The sequence below is a fragment of the Eschrichtius robustus genome, chromosome 1 (genome assembly GCF_028021215.1).
Source record: "Eschrichtius robustus isolate mEscRob2 chromosome 1, mEscRob2.pri, whole genome shotgun sequence".
Taxonomy (NCBI): Eukaryota; Metazoa; Chordata; class Mammalia; order Artiodactyla; family Eschrichtiidae; genus Eschrichtius; species Eschrichtius robustus.
Genome location: NC_090824.1, coordinates 171,703,406 through 171,721,991, shown reverse-complemented (window position 1 = coordinate 171,721,991; position 18,586 = coordinate 171,703,406). Strand labels below are relative to the sequence as shown.

The 18,586-nt window shown below is 53.9% G+C and overlaps 1 protein-coding gene across 1 annotated transcript in view; it reads left to right on the top strand.

The window, feature by feature from the left end:
* The window catches only part of ADARB2 (adenosine deaminase RNA specific B2 (inactive)), a 372,666-nt gene that overhangs the window by 262,680 nt on the left and 91,400 nt on the right, over positions 1 to 18,586 (top strand). Inside the window, exons 2-3 of the mRNA XM_068538263.1 lie at positions 4,922 to 5,008; positions 13,692 to 14,575. Coding sequence (XP_068394364.1) covers positions 4,922 to 5,008; positions 13,692 to 14,575 — 971 coding nt within the window. The remainder of the gene's footprint in view (positions 1 to 4,921; positions 5,009 to 13,691; positions 14,576 to 18,586) is intronic.

Below are 18,586 nucleotides of genomic sequence, written 5' to 3'. Positions count from 1 at the left end.
GAGCTCAGAATTCACTTTTTTCCAAGATGGTGTACAGGTTTTCAGCACCGTTTGTTAAAAAGACTTTCTTTCACCTCAGTGTATGACTTTGAGATCTTTGTTGAAAATCGGTTGATCACACAGGTATGATTCCATTTCTGAACCCTCCATTTTGTTCCATTTTTCTGTCTTTATGTCGTTACCAAATTGTGTTTGTTCTTCATTATCAATATTGTCAACCAATGGGATCTCATCCGTTTCCAGGAAACGGCTTCTGCCCCTGAAAGTGCTTCCCCACATGCTCCAGAAGTATATGAAATCACATCAACTTAGGCCAGAGCCATTTATTTTGCAGTGAGCAATAAGGTTTATACAAATGCCCTGGGTCATTCCAAGTAATTCATTAAAAACACCGTTAATATGATGGATGGTGAACAGAACTTCCCTAGAAACAACCCCTGATTGGAGGCCACGCCAGGTGCTCTCCTCACAGGGGCCAGTCCAGGTCAGTGCATCTCACTCAGGCCAACATCCAGCTGGTTCGCAGGGACCCTGGGCCCGAGCTGAGAGCCACAGACACAGCTGCGGGGCAGGGAGCACCCAGCCCTTCCAGCTGCTTTCCCTGGAGGAAGTCCCTCTCCTTCTTCTGACTCTCCAGTGGGAGGCTGGGAGTCCTGTTAACCAGCTGCTTTCAGCGGACCCAAACCAGAACTGCGAGAAAGAAAAGCAGGTCCTCTATTTTCCATCAGTAAGTAACCGGCCTGAAACCAGGTTTTCTAAGGTGACCATGAGAAACACAAAGACCAGAACCAGTTGGCTACTGGGGCTCTGCTCACCTGGAGCCAGTAGACGTAGATACCAAACTGACAGGCGCATGTCAAGGAAACAACTACCGAAAAAGTCATTGACAGCAAATAATTTTTTTTAGAATTTTTCTAAATAGAAAATATAATTCCTCACCCTTTTCCCTAATGACATTCTAAAGACTCGGTCTGGGGGAGTTCCCTGGCGGTCCAGTGGTTAGGACTCTGCACTTTCGCTGCCAAGGGTGCGGGTTTGATCCCTGGTCGGGGAACGAAGATCTCACAAGCCGTGCGCTGCGGCCAAAAATTTATAAATAAATAAATAAAGACTCGGTCTGTCCTTTCTCAAGAACAATTGTTTCTCAGTCAGAGGGTATGTGCCTTCAGGGTTAAACATTCCTCTTTCATGAAGTATCGTGGCAGGAGATGGCAGTTGGAGTTTCAGTTGGGCTGACTCAGCAGCTTTGGTGCTTCCTGCCTGGTTTGTCTGCTGGGTTTAAGCCGGCCCGTGAAATCCAAAACCCACCGAGGAGTGGATGGGGCAAGAAGGGATAGGGTTCACAGAAAAACCACAGGATGTCCAGTCAAATTTGAATTATTTTTTATTTTTTAAATTGTAGTAAAACATACATAACATGAAATGTGTCATATTCACCATTTTTAAGCATGTAGTTCAGTGACATTGAGTACATTTGTATTGTTGTGCAACCATCACCACATCTGTGTCCAGAACTTTCTTATTTCCTCAAACTGAAACTCTGTCTTCACTAAACAACTCTCCCCCTCTCCATCCCCCAGCCCCTGGGAACCACCATTCTCCTTTCTGTATCTATAATTTCTACTTCTCTAGGGACCTCATCTACGTGGATCATACAACATTTGTCTTTTTGTGACTGGCTTATTGAGTTTCGTATAATGTCTTCAAGGTTCATCCGTGTTGTAGCATGTGTCAGAATTCCGTTCCTTTTTAAGGACAAATAATATTCCCTGTGTGTACAGACCACATTTCTTTATCCATCCATCCATCCATCCGTGGACACTTGGGTTGCTTCCACATTTGGCTATTGAGAATCATGCTACTGTGAATGTGGGTGTACAGATAACTCTTTGAGTCCCTACTTCCAGTTCTTTTTGGGTCTATACCCAGAGCGGAGTTGCGGGTTTCACAGTGGTTGAACCATTTTACATTCCCACCAACAGCGCACAAGGGTTCCAATTTCTCCACATTCTCACCAACACTTGTTACTTTCTAGGGTTTTTTTGATAGCAGCCATCCTAATGTGTGTGAGGTGGTGTCTCCCTATAGTTTTTATTTGCATTTCCCTAATGATTAATGATGCTGAATATCTTTTCATGTGCTAATTGGCCATTTGTATATCTTCTTTGTAGAAATGCTTATTCAAGTCCTTTGCCTTAAATTTGAATTTCAGATAAACAATGAATAATTTTTTTAATGTATGTATGTCCCACATGATATTAGAGACGTATATACACAGAAAAGTATCTGTTGTGTATTCAAAACTCAATCTTAACCAGGTGTCTTGAATTTTTATTTGACAAATCTGGCCACCCTAGAAATCCAGAACTCTGATGGATGGAAAACAATCTTTAAGTATTTCACAGTTTGGCTAAGGTGAGCTCTGAATTGTTTTAGTGTGTTTTTGTGGGTGTCTGGCTGGTAACCCTGCTTTATTAGAAAATTGTAATTTCATTTTGAGATGCTTGAGACTAAATCATTTGAGCTTCACACTCTTTCTGGAACATTATTGTTCTCTCTTAATGAAATTATAACTCAAGCAAGAGATTTCATTCTCGTGTAGTAAATTAGCTCGGCCATGAGGGTTTGGGGAACTGGGCCTTCCCTGGGCTTATTCTTCGTGTTCTGCAGAATGAAGAGGTAGCAGGCTTTCTGTATTTGAGTTATTTATTGTTCTCCGAGTGAACATTGTATTGTTCCTCGTCCCTAATGGAAACAACAGCTGTTAACAGGCTCCTGAATGAATTTCAGTGTGAACTCCCCTGGCCTCTGGAAAGCTCGGCTAAAGAGAAAACAGGCTCAGAATTGAAAGAAAAAGAGTAAGTTTCAGGCCTGGGTCTGGAAACCTGGAGGCTGACTGCATAATAAACCGCCAGTTGACGTTTCCAGGAGAGATCACACTTAGATGAGCCCGAAACCGGAGCTCCTTTCCTACGACAGAAGCAGACAAAGGCAGCATGATGCACGGAGCATGTTAGAGTGTCCCTGACGAGGGACCCTGGACAACCCAGCCAAAGGCAGGGCAAGGGCAACCCCATGGCGACCCTGTGACACCATGGATGAGCAACAAGTGTTCTGCCTTCTGCGGTTTTCTAAACATAGTCAAGGTTCACATGGAAAGTCACGAATGCTGCAGCCTCGAGGGGACAGAGCCGTGAGGGGTAGGGGCCTGTGCACAGCGGCTCCGGGGGTGTCGGGGCTGAGTTCTTCTGTGGACTCACTTCTGGTTGGGGTTAAGGTTAGGGTTAGGGGTTAGGTGTTAGGGTTAGGGTTAGGGGTTGGGGATTAGGGTTAGGGGTTAGGGATTAGGGTTGGGTTAGGGGTTTGGGTTAGAGGTTAGGGTTAGGGGTTATGGTTAGGGTTAGGGATTAGGGTTAGGGGCTAGGGGTTAGGGTTGGGTTAAGGGTTTGGGTTAGAGGTTAGGGTTAGGGGTTAGGGGTTAGGGTTGGGTTAAGGGTTTGGGTTAGAGGTTAGGGTTAGGGGTTAGGGATTAGGGTTAGGGGTTAGGGTTGGGTTAAGGGTTAGGGATTAGGGTTGGGTTAGGGGTTTGTGTTAGAGGTTAGGGTTAGGGATTAGGGTTAGGGGTTAGGGTTGGGTTAAGTGTTTGGGTTAGAGGTTAGCATTAGGGGTTAGGGTTAGGGTTAGGGGTTAGGGGTTAGGGTTGGGTTAAGCGTTTGGGTTAGAGGTTAGGGTTAGGGGTTAGGGATTAGGGTTAGGGGTTAGGGTTAGAGGTTAGGGTTAGGGGTTAGGGATTAGGGTTAGGGGTTAGGGTTGGGGTAAGGGTTAGGGATTAGGGTTGGGTTAGGGGTTTGTGTTAGAGGTTAGGGTTAGGGATTAGGGTTAGGGGTTAGGGTTGGGTTAAGTGTTTGGGTTAGAGGTTAGGGTTAGGGGTTAGGGTTAGGGTTAGGGGTTAGGGGTTAGGGTTGGATTAAGCGTTTGGGTTAGAGGTTAGGGTTAGGGGTTAGGGATTAGGGTTAGGGGTTAGGGTTGGGTTAAGGGTTTGGGTTAGAGGTTAGGGTTAGGGGTTATGGTTAGGGGTTATGGGCTAGTGTTAGGGTTAGGGCTCTGATATAAGGAGCTTTCCTTCTGGTCCCTTCAGTAGTCATTCTTTCATTTCTCCCAATTGGGCTTCAACCCACTTGTCCTTCGTCTCTGTTCAGAGGGAAATAGCTGAGCCCGTTGGTCCCAAGCGCCACCTCCTCTCGGGTCCGAGTTCCCCTCTGCGCTGTGCTCAGGAGATCTGCACCCGGGACCGCCCCCGGGGCTGCAGGCAGCGGGTCCCTGGGCTCCTTTCCCACTTCAGTTACCGCCCCCACTTCAGGGGAACCTCTAGGGCCCCTGTCCGTTCCCTCCTCCTGTTCCGTCTACTTTTGCTCAAACAAACAGTAACTATATTTTACAGGTTTCATAAGTCCTTTTTTTTTCATTTTCTCAAGCCCACAAACAGGTTCTCCACTACTGGGGAGAAATAGTCTTGGCTCTGTTTGCAGGACTCTTGTTTCATTGAGGCATTTCCTCACTGGCCTTAGCTCCTCTCTGTGAAACGTCCTTTGTCTGCAGGCCCTGCCCACCCAGCTCCGTGCAGGCTCAGGCTAGGGGGCTGCCCTGCAGATGGTGACTTCCAGTTTTGAGGGACATGGAGATGCCAAAAATAAGAAAAGAAGAAAGATGGAAATCATAAAGTTTAAAGCTGGAGAGCGGAATTTGATAAAATGCTGTCAGAAATTCAATAAAAGACTGAACCAGAACGAAGTGGCTAAAACCAAAAATGACCTTTCAACCTCCCATGTCCAAACCCTCAGTAATAAGAACATATGAAAGCACTGAGTTTTTCTGAAACTCGATGTCAAAAGTGCATTTCCTGTCCTTCTTTTCTTTCCAGACAAAGTGAGCATGCTGTCCGCCTTCATCGCTTCCTTCAAGCACGTGAGCCCCGGGGCCGCGCACACGGAGGATGAGGACAACCTCAGTAAGCAGAGCCCCTTCCCCGAGAGCCCCAGCCCCACGTGCAGAGGGGGACCCCCAAAGGCTGAGACCCTTGGGGTGGTGGGGGGCACCACCTGGGCTTCCCAGAGCAGGAGGACCTGCTCCCACCCCCCTGGGATCACTTCCCCACCTGGATTCCCGTTCCCCCCTCCCCAGGATCCCATCCCTGCCTGGGATCCCATCCCCCCTGGTATCCAATCCCCCTTGGAATCCCATCCCCCATTGAATCCCATTCCCCCCTGGAATCCCATCCCCCCCTAGGATCCCATCCCCACCTGGAATCCCATCCCCCCTGGAATCTCATCCCCCATGGAATCCCATCCCCACCTGGAATCCCATCCCCCCCCACAAGATCTCATCCCCCCTGGAATCCCATCCCCTCCTGGGATCCCATTCCCCGCTAGAATCCTGTCCCTACCCGGGATCCTTTCCCCACCTGGAATCCCACTCCCCCTGTGGAATCTCATCCCCCCGCCATGGAATCCCATCCCCACCTGGAATCCCATCCCCCAGATCCCATCCTCCCTGGAATCCCCTTCCCCACCCTCAGGATCCCATCCCCACCTGGGTGGTAGGAAATATTAGCAGTGACTGTGTGATTGAGAACTCCAGGTTCTGGAGTTCTCAAGAAAAAAACCCAGTTCTCTGGGACCATCCCTTCTCTCTTTCCTTTATTTTTTCCCCTCCAAACCAAAAAGGGGAAAAAAAGAAAAGAAAAAGAAAAATGAGCACAGCTTGTTTGAACAGTTTGTACAATTATTTAACAAGGAAAGAGCTGGACGGGTGCCTGCAGTAGAAACAATGTTTTGGCTCATGAAACCGGAGAGACAACAAAGCCGTGTGGGGTGGGGACTGAAAAGCCGGTTGGGGGTGGATCTGCTGGGAGTGTGGAGGAGACCCCAGAGCAGACGGAGCATGTGTGCCGGTGAGGGAAAGTGCAGGCATGTCTGTCGGGTGGTGCACCTCCCTCTTGCTTGTAGAAGGAATACATGAGGGATGAAACAGTCCAAATGACAGGAACACCTCTTGCATTTCAAAATTACCTGACAGGTGGTTACCTTTGCAGCTGGAGTCAGGCCTGTGCTTGTGGGCAGCGGGAGGCTAGCTTCTGGTCACTGGTTTTTGGTGGGGCCGGGAAGCCACGGCAGGAGGAACTGGCCCTGGAACGTTGTCTACTCAGCCTCAGATTTTAAGAAACACGACAAGCTCTCATGAATATCCCCTTCCCACAAAACACAACCACCAACAAGATGGGAAGCTGAGGCTGTTACCCTGACTGTTCCACGAAATCAAAGTCACAGAACTGAGCAACCTCAGTGACCCTGTGGTTTGAGCCCTTGTTTCCTAGATGGAGGCGAGCGTGGAGGGTGTGGACAGGGTGCCAGTGGGTCAGAGCACGGCCTCCCCACTGCCCACAGGCCCGACCTCGCAGGTCCCGTGAAGCTCCAACGGCTGGTTCTGTTCTCTCCTGACCAAAATTGGAAAGTTTCTAGGACTTAGTTAACTTAGTTAACTTACTTAGTTAACTTAGTTAACTTACTGGTAACTACTTCAGTGATGTGGAACACACATGCACACCTTGTCTTACCACCCTTCTATTTACTGCGCTTCACGGATACTATGCTTCTTACAAATTGAAGGTCTGGGGCCACCCCGCATCGAGCAAGTCTATCAGCACATAGTTTTGTCAGAAGTAATGCCACTGCACACTTAATAGACTGCAGTTGAGTGTAAACATAACGTTTATGCACTGGGAAACTGGAAATCCATGTCATTTGCTTTATTGCAGTGACCTGGAACTGAACCCACCATATCTCTGAGGTGTGCCACATGTACACACACACACACACACACACACACACATTTACTTATATATCTAAAAATACACACGCACCCCCAAGCTGACCTGGACATGTGGACAAAGCTATTTGATAAGCACGTGGAATAGACTCCTTGAGGAAGAAAATCTTACTCTGTTTCATCCTCTTTCCTGCTCGAGCTGCTGGGACCCTGGCTGAGTCTAGTCTCCCTGTAGGAGCCCTCTCTCCCCATCCAAGGGCAGGGGAGCCTGACGGCTGCGACCCCAAGCTCCAGCTTCACAGCCTTGGGCAGTGAATCCATCCCTCAGGGCATCAGTGCCCGTGTGAGGGGCGGGGAGGGTGGCCTGGTGGTAGAGTTGAGGATGGAATCAAGTAGGGGGATGATGCACGAGGACGTTTTAGGCAAAGACCTGGAGAAACAGGGAACGTGGATCAGGTTGGCTGACGCTAGTAATTAAGGCACTTCCCCTAACTCAGCTCACGGCTGAGAGGTGGAAACTTAGAGATGAGAATGATTTTTAATTGTTTATTACATGTTAAAGTGCCTTTGAAACGCTTGGAAAATCTTATTTTCTATCAGTGGATTAGTCATCCCCCTTTGTAATATGTGCTGTTATTGAAGACCCTGTTTTCATACATTATTCAAAGATAAACCTCCAAATTAATGCACTTGTCGTAATACCTCTCATGAGCGTTGCCAATGCAGTGCTATTAATGTGCATCCAGATGCCGTGGACGTCGGGGAAGGGGTGTGTGTGTGGTGTGTGTGTGTGCATGTGTGGTGTGTGTACACATCAGGGAGGAAGGGAGGTGACAGAAGGCAGGGTGATTTCTCCTGGAAGTCTCCTGTTTTATCTTCAGACCCTGAGGGTGGGCGCCTGTGTTTGGTTGAAGTGAAGGCCCTGCCCCTCCCCATGCGGCCTCACCCCTCAGGACCACCGGGTTCACCCCCTGCAGCCTCACGTCCTTGGTCCGCATTCATCTCTGCGTGGCACTGGAGCTTGAGCCCCAGTGTGAAGGGTGGAGCTAGGTCGGGGTCGGGCCGTCAGAGGCTCGGCCTGCAAGAGGATGGTGCCTGCGAGCCCACCCGCGGACCAGCCATCCTCAGGGTGGGTTTCGGCTGAGTCTACGGGAAGATGCAGGTTTTCCATTCTTCTTGTCCAGGAGGGCAACTCTGAATGCGGTCTTCCTTGAATGCTGAGAAGGAGACAGTCACTGCCCCAGCCCATCCCCTCTGTGCCCACCACTGACCCAAGGGCGTGATTGACCGGGTCACATGAGGAGGGGCCGAGAAGCCCACTCCCTGTCAGGCCCGCAGAACAGCACTGGGGTCTGGAGGGAGGGAGGGAGACCCGCCTGCCCCACTGGCCTGGTCCTTCCAGGACGTGTGGGGCCCACCTGGGAGAGAGGCCGTCTCCTGTCTGCTGCCGAGCCTGACCCAGGAGCTGTCGGGGTCAGGCCTGCGCCCGACCACAACGCCAGGACCAGGTGTCCCGAAGCCCGCACGGCCGCAGCTGCCACAGCCATCCCCTGAGCACCACCTCGGACCCTCCTTCCTGAGCCAATGGAGACTCCAGGCCCTGGGCTCCATCCCGCCGGCCAGGCCCATCCGATCTGGACGTGGTGGATCCAATGGCCGGTTCTCTGTATCTCCTACCTGCGGACGTGGTGCCGGGAAGTCTGGCAGCGTGATGACCAGACAGATGCTGGCCCTGAGGGGGCATCGAGGAAGGAGACGCAGCTGGTGACACACAGGCACCTGCACTCACCCGGGGCCTGGCCACCTGGAGGCGACAGCCGAGGACTGGCCCCTGCGTGGCCTGTCCATGTCCAAGCAATGGCAGCGGGAAGCCCACCTTGACTTGGAAGAATGTCTCTCACCTGGAAAGTGAAAGCCCAGCCACAGCCAGGCCAATATAAAAATCTGCTCTTTCCCCACAAAATGCAGTTCTTGTATGTGTTGGACCTTTGACTGTAGCACTGCCTGGGCTGACGCTTTCTGTCAAGCAGGGTGGGTGCTCCCGGGGCTCAGGAGAGGGTCGGGGTGACAGAAGCAGAGGGAAATAATTCCGTTTCACGTTCTCCTCCCGTGTCTCTGACTCAGACGTTCCCCTCTGTGCCTGGCGGTCTTCACTTTGCCAGCGATGGTTCTATTACTGCCGCGGGTGGTATTTATCTCATGTCGTTTGAGGTTATTTGCCTCTTTTTTTCCTGATTTCCACAACAGAAGGACACGTGTGACTGTCTGGAAAACTGAGGCTGCCCACACGGACCTTCGACACGTGTGGTCATGGATGTCTTGTCGGGTTCGGCGAGGACAGGAGAGTTCCCAGGGTCGAGGCCGCAACCGCCCGCGGGGGCACACAAGACACGTGGCCTCCGAGGCTGCCTTGAGGGAAGGCACTTGGCATCCAAGTCAGACGTTTTCTGCGGGGACTGTGGTGTGAGCCCCAGGTGGGGCACAGTGGGCCCCGGACCCCTCACAGCCCCTGTTCGCCTCCTGCAGGGCTGAGGCCCCGCCCTGTGCTTGTACAGAGAGACAGATGGACAGAGACAGACAGAAACAGAGGGGGCGGGGGGGGGCAGGTGAGCCATTAAGGGGACTTCAGTGCACTGCTGACTTTTAATATGTGCCTTCCCCAGGCCGGCCCCTCACACACAGTGGGAGGTGGGTTTCCTGCAGAGCTACTCCCAGCTCTGACATGTATGAGCCTCTGAGCTACGACTGGTGAAAATAACAGTTATTTGGAGAATGAATTCCAGAGTGGGATTAAAGGACCCACTAATTGTTATATCCTCGTATGAACTGTCCACTGGAACTGCTTCCAGTGTACAACGCACACATTTTCAGAATCAGATTGCTTTTATCACACAATAAACATTCTCTGACCAACTCCTGCACCCAGAACCCTGGGAGCATTCCAGCAGCGGGGCCGCCACTCTTCCCTAGGACTTAAAAAGGCAACGGCAGCTGTTCCGTCCTCAGTGGTCATGATCAGTCACCATAACACAAAGCACTCGGTCTGGAGCCTGCGACGTTCACAGATTGCGCTGAAAGTTTTTGTTCATTGTCTCCACTGATCCTGGAAAAGTCCCGTGTGGCCGGTTCTGTTTGTACACCGCTCAGCCGCCAGCACCCGGAGTCCTGCCCACACTTTTCCCTCCCGCCTCTAGGGATGGACCACCTGGTGCAAACACCTTCTGGAGTCGGCAGGGCCTCCGCAGGTGACAGGACAAAACCCACCCCTGGAGAGCTGGGGAAAAGCGTCCCCTGCGAGAACGGGCTCGCAACGACGCGGGATCAGCATGACCTTTGCCCACGTGTGCATGAGAAGGGCGATCTGTCGTGCTGGCCGCTGTGTGAGGCTGCATCCAGTTCCCTTTTGCATGTCCTGAGCAGACACCAGATCAGCCCAGGGTGCCCCCGGCGTACCCAGATAAAGGGTTAAGGTCGGCAACCTGCCCCAGGGGGGCCCAGGGAGCAGCCAGGCCAGGAGGGCAGGCAGAGACTAGGCCCTGCCCTGTCCCCACCTCAGGGTGACCCCAGCATTCGGCCATGGGCTGAGGAGCAGAGCCCTGGTCTGGGAGATGCGTGGGTCCTGCAATGCCCGGACCTGGGGAAGCAGGTGGGGGACAGCTTCCCCAGTCTGCCAGGAGCGAGGCTTCTCAGCCTCTAGACTGTCCACCTCTGGGTTATTCTCTCTGACGCCGGGTGTGTGAAACCTATCGACTCAAGGGAGGAGAAAATGAGAATCATTTCCTGGGTCGGGGAGGGGGCTGCAGAAGAAGGAAACGTGAATTTGTGGGATCAGAGCTACAGTTCTGTAAGAGGATCGCATGGACCTGGCAGGGGCCTGGCGAAGGGGCGTGGGGTCCAGCAGAGCCAGGCTGGCAAACCTCAGTGGCACCAGACCAGCAGGGCAGGGTCTCCCCCTCGCCACCCCTCCTTGGCCCGAGACTGCATCACGAGAGCCCGTGTGTCTCCACCTCTTCTTTCTGGGGGTCCTGGAAGCCCAACTCATGAAATAAGCAGGGAAGTTGGGCCTTGACAAGAAGATGCAGCTTAGAAGTGTCTGCCTCCCTTTTTCCCGCTCTTCTCAAAAATGCAGTTGACTCTCCTCAGTGTCAGGGGTTTTGCTAAGTCCTTTACGGGTGTTCTCTAGCTCAACCTCATAATAAGCCCTAAGGCAAGTGCTAACAAAACCCACATTTATCCTCTTAAGAAAATGGAGTTCAGGCAGGTGGAGGGACTGCCCAAGGTCATACACACCAAGGTCGGGGGAGACTGTGACCTCTCACCTGCTTGACCCCAGAGCCGTGGAGTGACCACTGCCCACCCTGCCGCTTCCCTGACCTCACGCAAACTCAGGAGGCCAGTTAAACGGAGCATCTGGGCCATGTTGTGGGAGCAGAACCCCTAATCTGCTCATTTGCAAAAACCGGCGTGTGACATCACCCCCAGAGAGCATATCAGGATGGAGCCCAGAAGTCTGCACTCCCATCAACTTTTATTAATTACTGATTACCGAGGAAGGGGTCTTCACCCACACTCGGATCTCCGTGGCTCACTTTAGACTTTAAGGATGACAGTCCTAGGATGTCGAAGAGAAGAGTGTGGAAGCAGTTTCAGTGCAAGTGGAGGGGAACCTGGGTCTGCCGGGCTGTTCCCCCAAGATAAACCTTCTCCTCAGAAGGTTCAGAGGGCATCTGACACGCCAGCCACTTTAATTACACTCACAGCCACACTCAATCCCCACGTCGTGGGAAATCAATAAGAAATTAGAGAGCTCCCAGTGCGTTTCTGGGCAATCTGCTGTGGGCTTCTTGGATTGGGTTATTTTTTTTCCATCTTTACCTTCGGTTTGGGAAACTGCACGGTTATTCCCATCTACCACTCCTTGGCCCGAAATACCCCAAATGGCAGAACTCCTTGCTGTGTGTGCACCCAATATGCACAATGACCAAAAAAAGAGGCTGAGACTCAGTGTGGATACTTGGAAGGTAATTATTTCTACCGAAATAGACTGTAAACAAATGTTGCCCACCTCTAACTTATAAAACGCTCAGGTTCACCCCTTTGAACAAAACGACGTCTGCAAACCAACTGTTTTACAGAAGCAAACTGCTGGAGGAATGCTGATAGCCCACCTCGCAACTCAGAGCCACTGAGGTTTCAGCAAACAGCGCTCTGAAGTCGGAGCCTGACGCTTTCCGCGGAGCACACCTGCTGGTGACGACGTGGTCGAGGAGGGCTGGCCCCGAGCTGGAGCCAGGACGCCTCTCGAGGGCGCCGGTCTTCAGCGTGTCCTGCGTGCCTGTGAGACGGTCCTTCTCTCGTGGTGACCATCCAGCAGCTGCACCGTCAGGACCAGGTCACTGACCCAGCGTGTCTTCCCGCTGCCGGCTCTCAGGCTGGGGTGAGGGAGACACGCTCAAAGTCTGCCTACGCGCTGTGGGCTGGCAGTAGAACCCCTCAGGTTTCCACTTGCTGAATGAGTTCCTACGGAGAAATCTGCGGGCATCAAGGTCCTGCGTGGCCCCGAGCCTGGCTGCTTCCTCCCGCGTCCATCCACACTGTCAGCAGAGTTCCCCTCGGCATCCCCCTCTCCCCAGCTCCGTGTCTGTGAAACGGACAAGAAAGTGACCGAGTTGCCGTAAAATCGCCTTCCCAGCCACAGCAGACGTTCCTGAATGCAGTCACACCTCCCCCGATTAACCGACTGTGTGTCCCTGGGGCAGCTGTTTCACCACGTGGGACCCCAGTTTCCTCTCCTAGAAAACAGGGCCATAACCCACCCCGGAGTGCATTTTAGGAGTGAGGGGCCAGAGTGAAGGTGTGAGTGAGGTCAGGGAAGGGTAACCCCCAGCCCAGCACTGTCATCCTCAGAGCCTCTTGGGGAAACCCAAGGGTCGGGCGTTCTAGAAGCACGTCGGCCAGGGCAGCGGGACGCACATCTGTGGCCACGTGGGGACCCACGGCTGAGGTTCCCTAAATGGAACAGCTGTGTTGGAGGAGGGTGGTCCAAGAGGGCCGGACCAGAAAACAAAATTGTCATTACCCGCCTTCCTCTCACACAGTTAGCAAATGCTGATTTTGCTAAATTTGCTTCATACCTTTTTGTGCAAAAGACAGAAAACCTCACAGATACAAACGAAGCCACCCTCTGAGCCTGTGTTCCTCCCTGTGTCCCAAGGGAGTTGGGACGTGTCTGAGCTTTACCACCTGTGTGGAGGCATGAATGCTGTGTAACCTCTGTGTTCTTATAACTTATTAACCATAGCCTCTGTGTATTATTTTGCAAGTTGCTTTTATCATCTAACATTATATTTCAGAGCTTCATCTATGTAGAGGCATCTAGATATAGTTCACTAAGCCTAAGTGCCACCCAGCGTCCAGGGTGTGAGCACACAATTCCCTCACGTTCCACCCCGAGGGCAAGGCCTCCCTGACCTCCGCGTCACCCAAACCCGATGGAGAGAGAGGCCACGTGTTCCTTTGGTTTGGGGGGTCTGGGGGCCTGTGCAGGGACCCGGCGGCACTCAGAGGGCAGCTGGGAACAGCCCCGAGTGGGGACACGCTCCCTGCGTGTGTGTCCACCCCACTCAGTGCACTCCGGGCACCTCACGGGGCGGGGTCCCCTCCTCTGGGCCCTAACCCCCACCTGCAGGGGTGCGGTCAGTTCTGCGGGCCTGTGATCCAAGGTGCTGCCCATGTGGTTTCCCCATGGCCTCCAGAGGGTGCCAGGCCGGCTGGTGTCCGGTGGCCGAGTGTTGCAGGGGGTGACCTGCAACGACGCCCTCGGTTGGGCCACAGCCCCGGGTCACGCTGTTTGTTCTCACCTCCAGGTACCAGCAGCGCCGACGTGAAGGAAAACCGCAACGTGAGCAACCTGGAGACCAGGCTGCCACCCTCCGGGGACAGGGCCCGAGGGGGCGCACCCGGCCTGAAGAGGAAGCGGCCACTGGAGGAGGGCAATGGCGGCCACCTGTGCCAGCTGCGGCTCCTCTGGAGGAGGCTCTCGTGGTCCGTGGCACCCAAGAACGCGCTGGTGCAGCTGCACGAGCTGCGGCCGGGCCTGCAGTTCCGCACGGTGTCGCAGACTGGCCCGGTGCACGCGCCCGTCTTCGCCGTGGCCGTGGATGTGAATGGGCTCACCTTCGAGGGCACCGGGCCCACCAAGAAGAAGGCCAAGATGCGGGCGGCTGAGCTGGCCCTCAGGTCCTTCGTGCAGCTCCCCAACGCCTGCCAGGCCCACCCGGCCCCAGGCGGCACAGCCCCAGACTTCACCTCCGACCAGGCCGACTTCCCAGACTCCCTGTTCCAGCGGTTCGAGCCCACGGCCCCCAGCGAGGGCTTCCCGGGCCGCCGCCCTGCCGCCCCCGAGCGCTTGGCCACGGCCTGCCGGCGGGGCCGGCTACTGGGCCGCCCGCTGGACCTGGACCTGGACCTGGACCTGGGGGGCCCCGCGGCTCCAGGTGCAAGGAACCCAGTGGTGCTGCTGAACGAGCTGCGCTCGGGCCTGCGCTACGTGTGCCTCTCGGAGCCCGAGAAGAGGCGCGCCCAGAGCTTCGTCATGGCCGTGAGCGTGGACGGGAGAACATTCGAAGGCTCAGGACGCAGCAAGAAGCTGGCCAAGGGCCAGGCGGCCCAGGCCGCCCTGCAGGCCCTCTTCGACATCCGGCTGCCCGGCCACGTCCCCAGCAGGAGTAAAAGTCACCTCCTGCCTCAGGTGAGAGCTCTCCGGTAGCTGCTGGCGGGCGGCGTCCTTGGGGTGCGGGGGTGCCTGGGAGCAGGGACGGGGCAGCAGAGGACCCCCTGCTCTCTCCCTGTGAGTGGGAGGCGCCCGCACCCCCCCAGACAAGCCAGGCGCTGCCTCTCCCACTGCAGCGTCGGAGCCGTGTGCCGGCTCTGGGGAGAGAGAGCCTGGAAGCGTGTGAATGGAAAAACTGTTGGTCCCGACTTAGCAGAGGGAAGGGAGAGCTGGGCAACTGGTCACCTTGGTGATGGTGACACCAGCTGTGCGGGGGCAGTGGGGGCAGCAGGGGTTTGGGGCGGCAGGGTTCCTGACCCCAGAGAGGACTGAGGGGCAGGAAGGCCCCTCAGTGACTATCTGCGGCTGGGCCGAGGGAGCCTGTGGTGGGAACGCGAGTTCGGTGCTGGTTTGGGCTGAGTTTCTGGCTCCGGAGGCTGGAGAACGCTGCCTGAGCAGAGGGCCAGGCGGAGGGAGGAGCTCCGGGCTGGGCCTTGCCTCATGCCGCCTCCAGGGCCTCGTCACACAAGAGAACACGCGTGCTTCTCACAGAGCTCACCTCCCTCACTCAGGAAGTATTTCGTGCACCGTCCTTGTGTCGGGAAATATTCTTGTACCACTTTGCAAGCTCTTCCTTCCTATTCTTGTAACTGCTTATTTATGCAAATTATCTTTTCTCTTACCATTTTGAGAACTATCTGTGGGCATCTCTAAGGTATTAGTTACAGGAAGTTATTCTCATTCACTTTTGGCATCAATGGAGGAGAGAAAGGTTTTACAGTTAAAGGCCTTTAGCCCAGCTCAGGATCCGTAGTCAGAACTCGGCACTTGTAAGTCATTGCTCAGATCAGGGCATCTTTACCTCACAGCACCTCACGTAGAATCCACTGTTTGCCTCAGGAGGTCACGTGTCCACTAGAGAAACCAGGGCACCACCCAGATTCAGGCAACTGGAGGGGTTCTGGACAGTGAACCAAACAAATGCACTAGGACAGAACCCTATGTTGAATCAAAACCAGGAGCAAGCATCCACCCATCCACCCATCCATCCATCCATCCATCCATCCTTCCATCCATCCATCCACCTGTCCATCCATCCACCCACCTGTCCATCCATCCACCCATCCATCCATCCATCCACCCATCCACCTGTCTATCCATTCATCCATCCATCCATTCATCCATCCAACAAATATTTATTTGACTCTGGCAGGTGCAGAGCACAAACGGGCACAGCAGACATTGGTCTGGTCCCCACAGCTTGGCCGTATGAAGGTTCCATTGAACAGGGGACCCCATGGCGGGGGGCAGCTGTTTCTCCTGCTACCTCTGCCCCCAATTCATTCATTTATTTTCAAATATTTACTGCACCATCTAGGAGCGGGTTGGAGGGGGGTAGCCCATAACCTCCATGCGTCTTGCCTTTCGACCCACCCTCAGATAATACACAATCCAGGTAAAAGCGGCTGTGTGGTGTTGACATGAGTCCCCGCCAGAAACACTGCAGCCCTGCTGTCCCTTCCCTACTCCTCCAGCCCACCTCTTTTCTTCTCCTCCTCCTTCCTGCCTGGCGTCTCCACCCACCAACCACCGTCTGTAGCTCAAACCCACCAGCAGCTCCCACGGAAGCCCCTTTGCCCCCCGCGGCCTAGATGACCCCAGGCTGCCCTTGGCCCGTGTCCTCCCGCCACCGTCCCTGGAAGGTCCCCCTCCCCGCGGGCTGTGGGCGCCCCCTCCTCCTCTGCCCGATGCTGCTTAGCAAGAAGTGTCCTTCCTCCAGCTCCCACTGCCCCCCCACCCCAATCCCCATGAGTTGAATGATGTCAGTGAGTTCCGGCCATGATGCCTTTTCCTTTCATGTTGTCAACCCTGAGCTCTCACGATGCAGGAACCAGGCGGCACCACTACTTTGTAACAGTCATTTGACCCCAGAATGCAGCACATCAGTTAAAGCCACAGCCACTAAATTATTTTTCCCTGACAGTCCGCTAACACCCAGACTGGATGATGGAGAGAGCGGAGCAGCGGGAGGGCCGCAGCCCGTCCATCACACCAGACCCGTCTTGGAGGCTCATTACCTACTCCCCTCGCCCCTGCAGCAGGGTGGTGGGGCCGGCATGCCGGGCGCTCAGGACCAGGCGCCCTCTGCGGCTTTATTAAATTCGAATCCCACCCTGGACATGGTCTGGATTCAGGGACTGAGCTTCAAAACAAAGATTCCAAGGGTGCCTGTAAATGCTGCTTTGCTTTCCTCCTCTGCACAGCGCCATCTACACCGCATGCTTCCTGCTCACGCAGGTCCTGGTGGCCAGAGGCATGACCTTTGTTACCTGTCTAACTGCGCCATCAGCACCTGTGCCAGGAGACAAGCCAGGCCCCCCAGCCCTGGCAGGGCCCCCCGAACCGCCGTCCACACCCCCAGGAAGGGCAGCTCCCACCACTGAGCTGTGAGGGACCCTGCCCAAGTCCGGGTGGGGTGGGAGGAGAGGCGGGGGGTGGCAGCAGCGGTCACCGCTGAAGCGACACAGCTTCTGGACCTTGGGTCTCAAGCTCAGTATTTAACGCTGTCTGCCCGCAGTCTGGGTTCTGCCCCACAGGGTGGGCTTGGTGTGCAGGACACACCAGGGGTCTGCTTCTAAGGCTCGCTCGCCGGCTCCTGCCGCTGCAGAAGCAAATGAAGAGATGGCGCCTCTGCTCAGGGCTTTGAACCAAAGGCTCAGTCTCCTCTGAGTGAAGTGTCAGAACCATCCCTGGGGGAGCTCCCCTATTTAAGTGATGAAAAATGAGCAAAAATCTTCTAAGGTGTCGGTCGTGGGGGGAGCGTGTATAAAACGCCACTCCGGGCCCGGCTGCCGGAAATCCAGGACGAGGCTCCTGCCGTGCTGATCCCCGCGCAGGTGGGTCAGGACCTGCTCTGTCGGGGGCCCTGGGCTGTTCGGCCTCAGCCACAGAGCAGATCACGGCAGGGCCAGCTCGGTGGGTCGGACGCTCGCCCCGTTGTGGGGACAGCTCTGAGCAACACAGCCCCCCAGACGTCCCTCGGGTCAGACCCCCAAGAACCACCACCCTTGGCGCCCAGACATCACCTTCTGTGGACAAGGGAGGTGTCTGCCCGGCCAGGCTGAGGTAAAAAGTTTCAGCCTCCATTCTAAAACAGTCCTGAAGAATAACATTCTCAATAAAGATTAAAATCACAGGTGTGGATTTCTGCGGTATCAGATTTCCACCATTTCCTCAACCTGGGGGTTTTCTCAGAACCAGGCTGATTCGTTCCTTCAGTTTCATGAGATCTGACTTCAGGTCTCTTTGCTAGAGTGATGAGAACACGACTTTATTAAATTCTCTAACGGCGCAGGCCCAAGCGAATGGACGCTCTACAAACACCAGCTGACAGGGTGAAAGCAGAGCCCAGGGGTTGGCGGGAGAGCCAGCCCTCAGATTTCCTCTAGGTTCACGGGAAACTTGGAAGCAATAACGAGACCATGTCAGAATATAAATGCTCATTACCTGGAACATCCTTGTTATAAAAAAAAAAACAAAAGTAAAATCACAAAATCTAGATCTCTGTGGTCTTCACGTCCCACCCCTAGCAGGAAAAGAGTTAATTAATAAAAGCGTTAAATTCAACCAGAAAGGCTTATCTCTCAGCATTTTGGCTCCGTGGAAACAGAAGAGCTCCCATGTGATGAGAGAAGAAAGAAAGTGACTAAAAGTTACCGTGATGCAGGAAGCGGGAGAGGTGGTGACACATCGCCCCTCGTTTGAAAACTACCAGGTTTATTGTCTTGTTCCTGAGTCTCTCTTCACCCGCAGTGATTCCCTTTTTTTGTTTGTTTTTGTTTTTGTTTTTTTAATTTCCATGTCAGGCTGCAGTGGAACTAACAGTGTCTCAAAGATTTAGTCAAAGCAACTAAAACACTTTCTCCCCGAGAGTAAGAAGGGGATGCCTTTAAAACTAGCCATGAAGCCTGCTTGCTTCTCAAGCCCTTT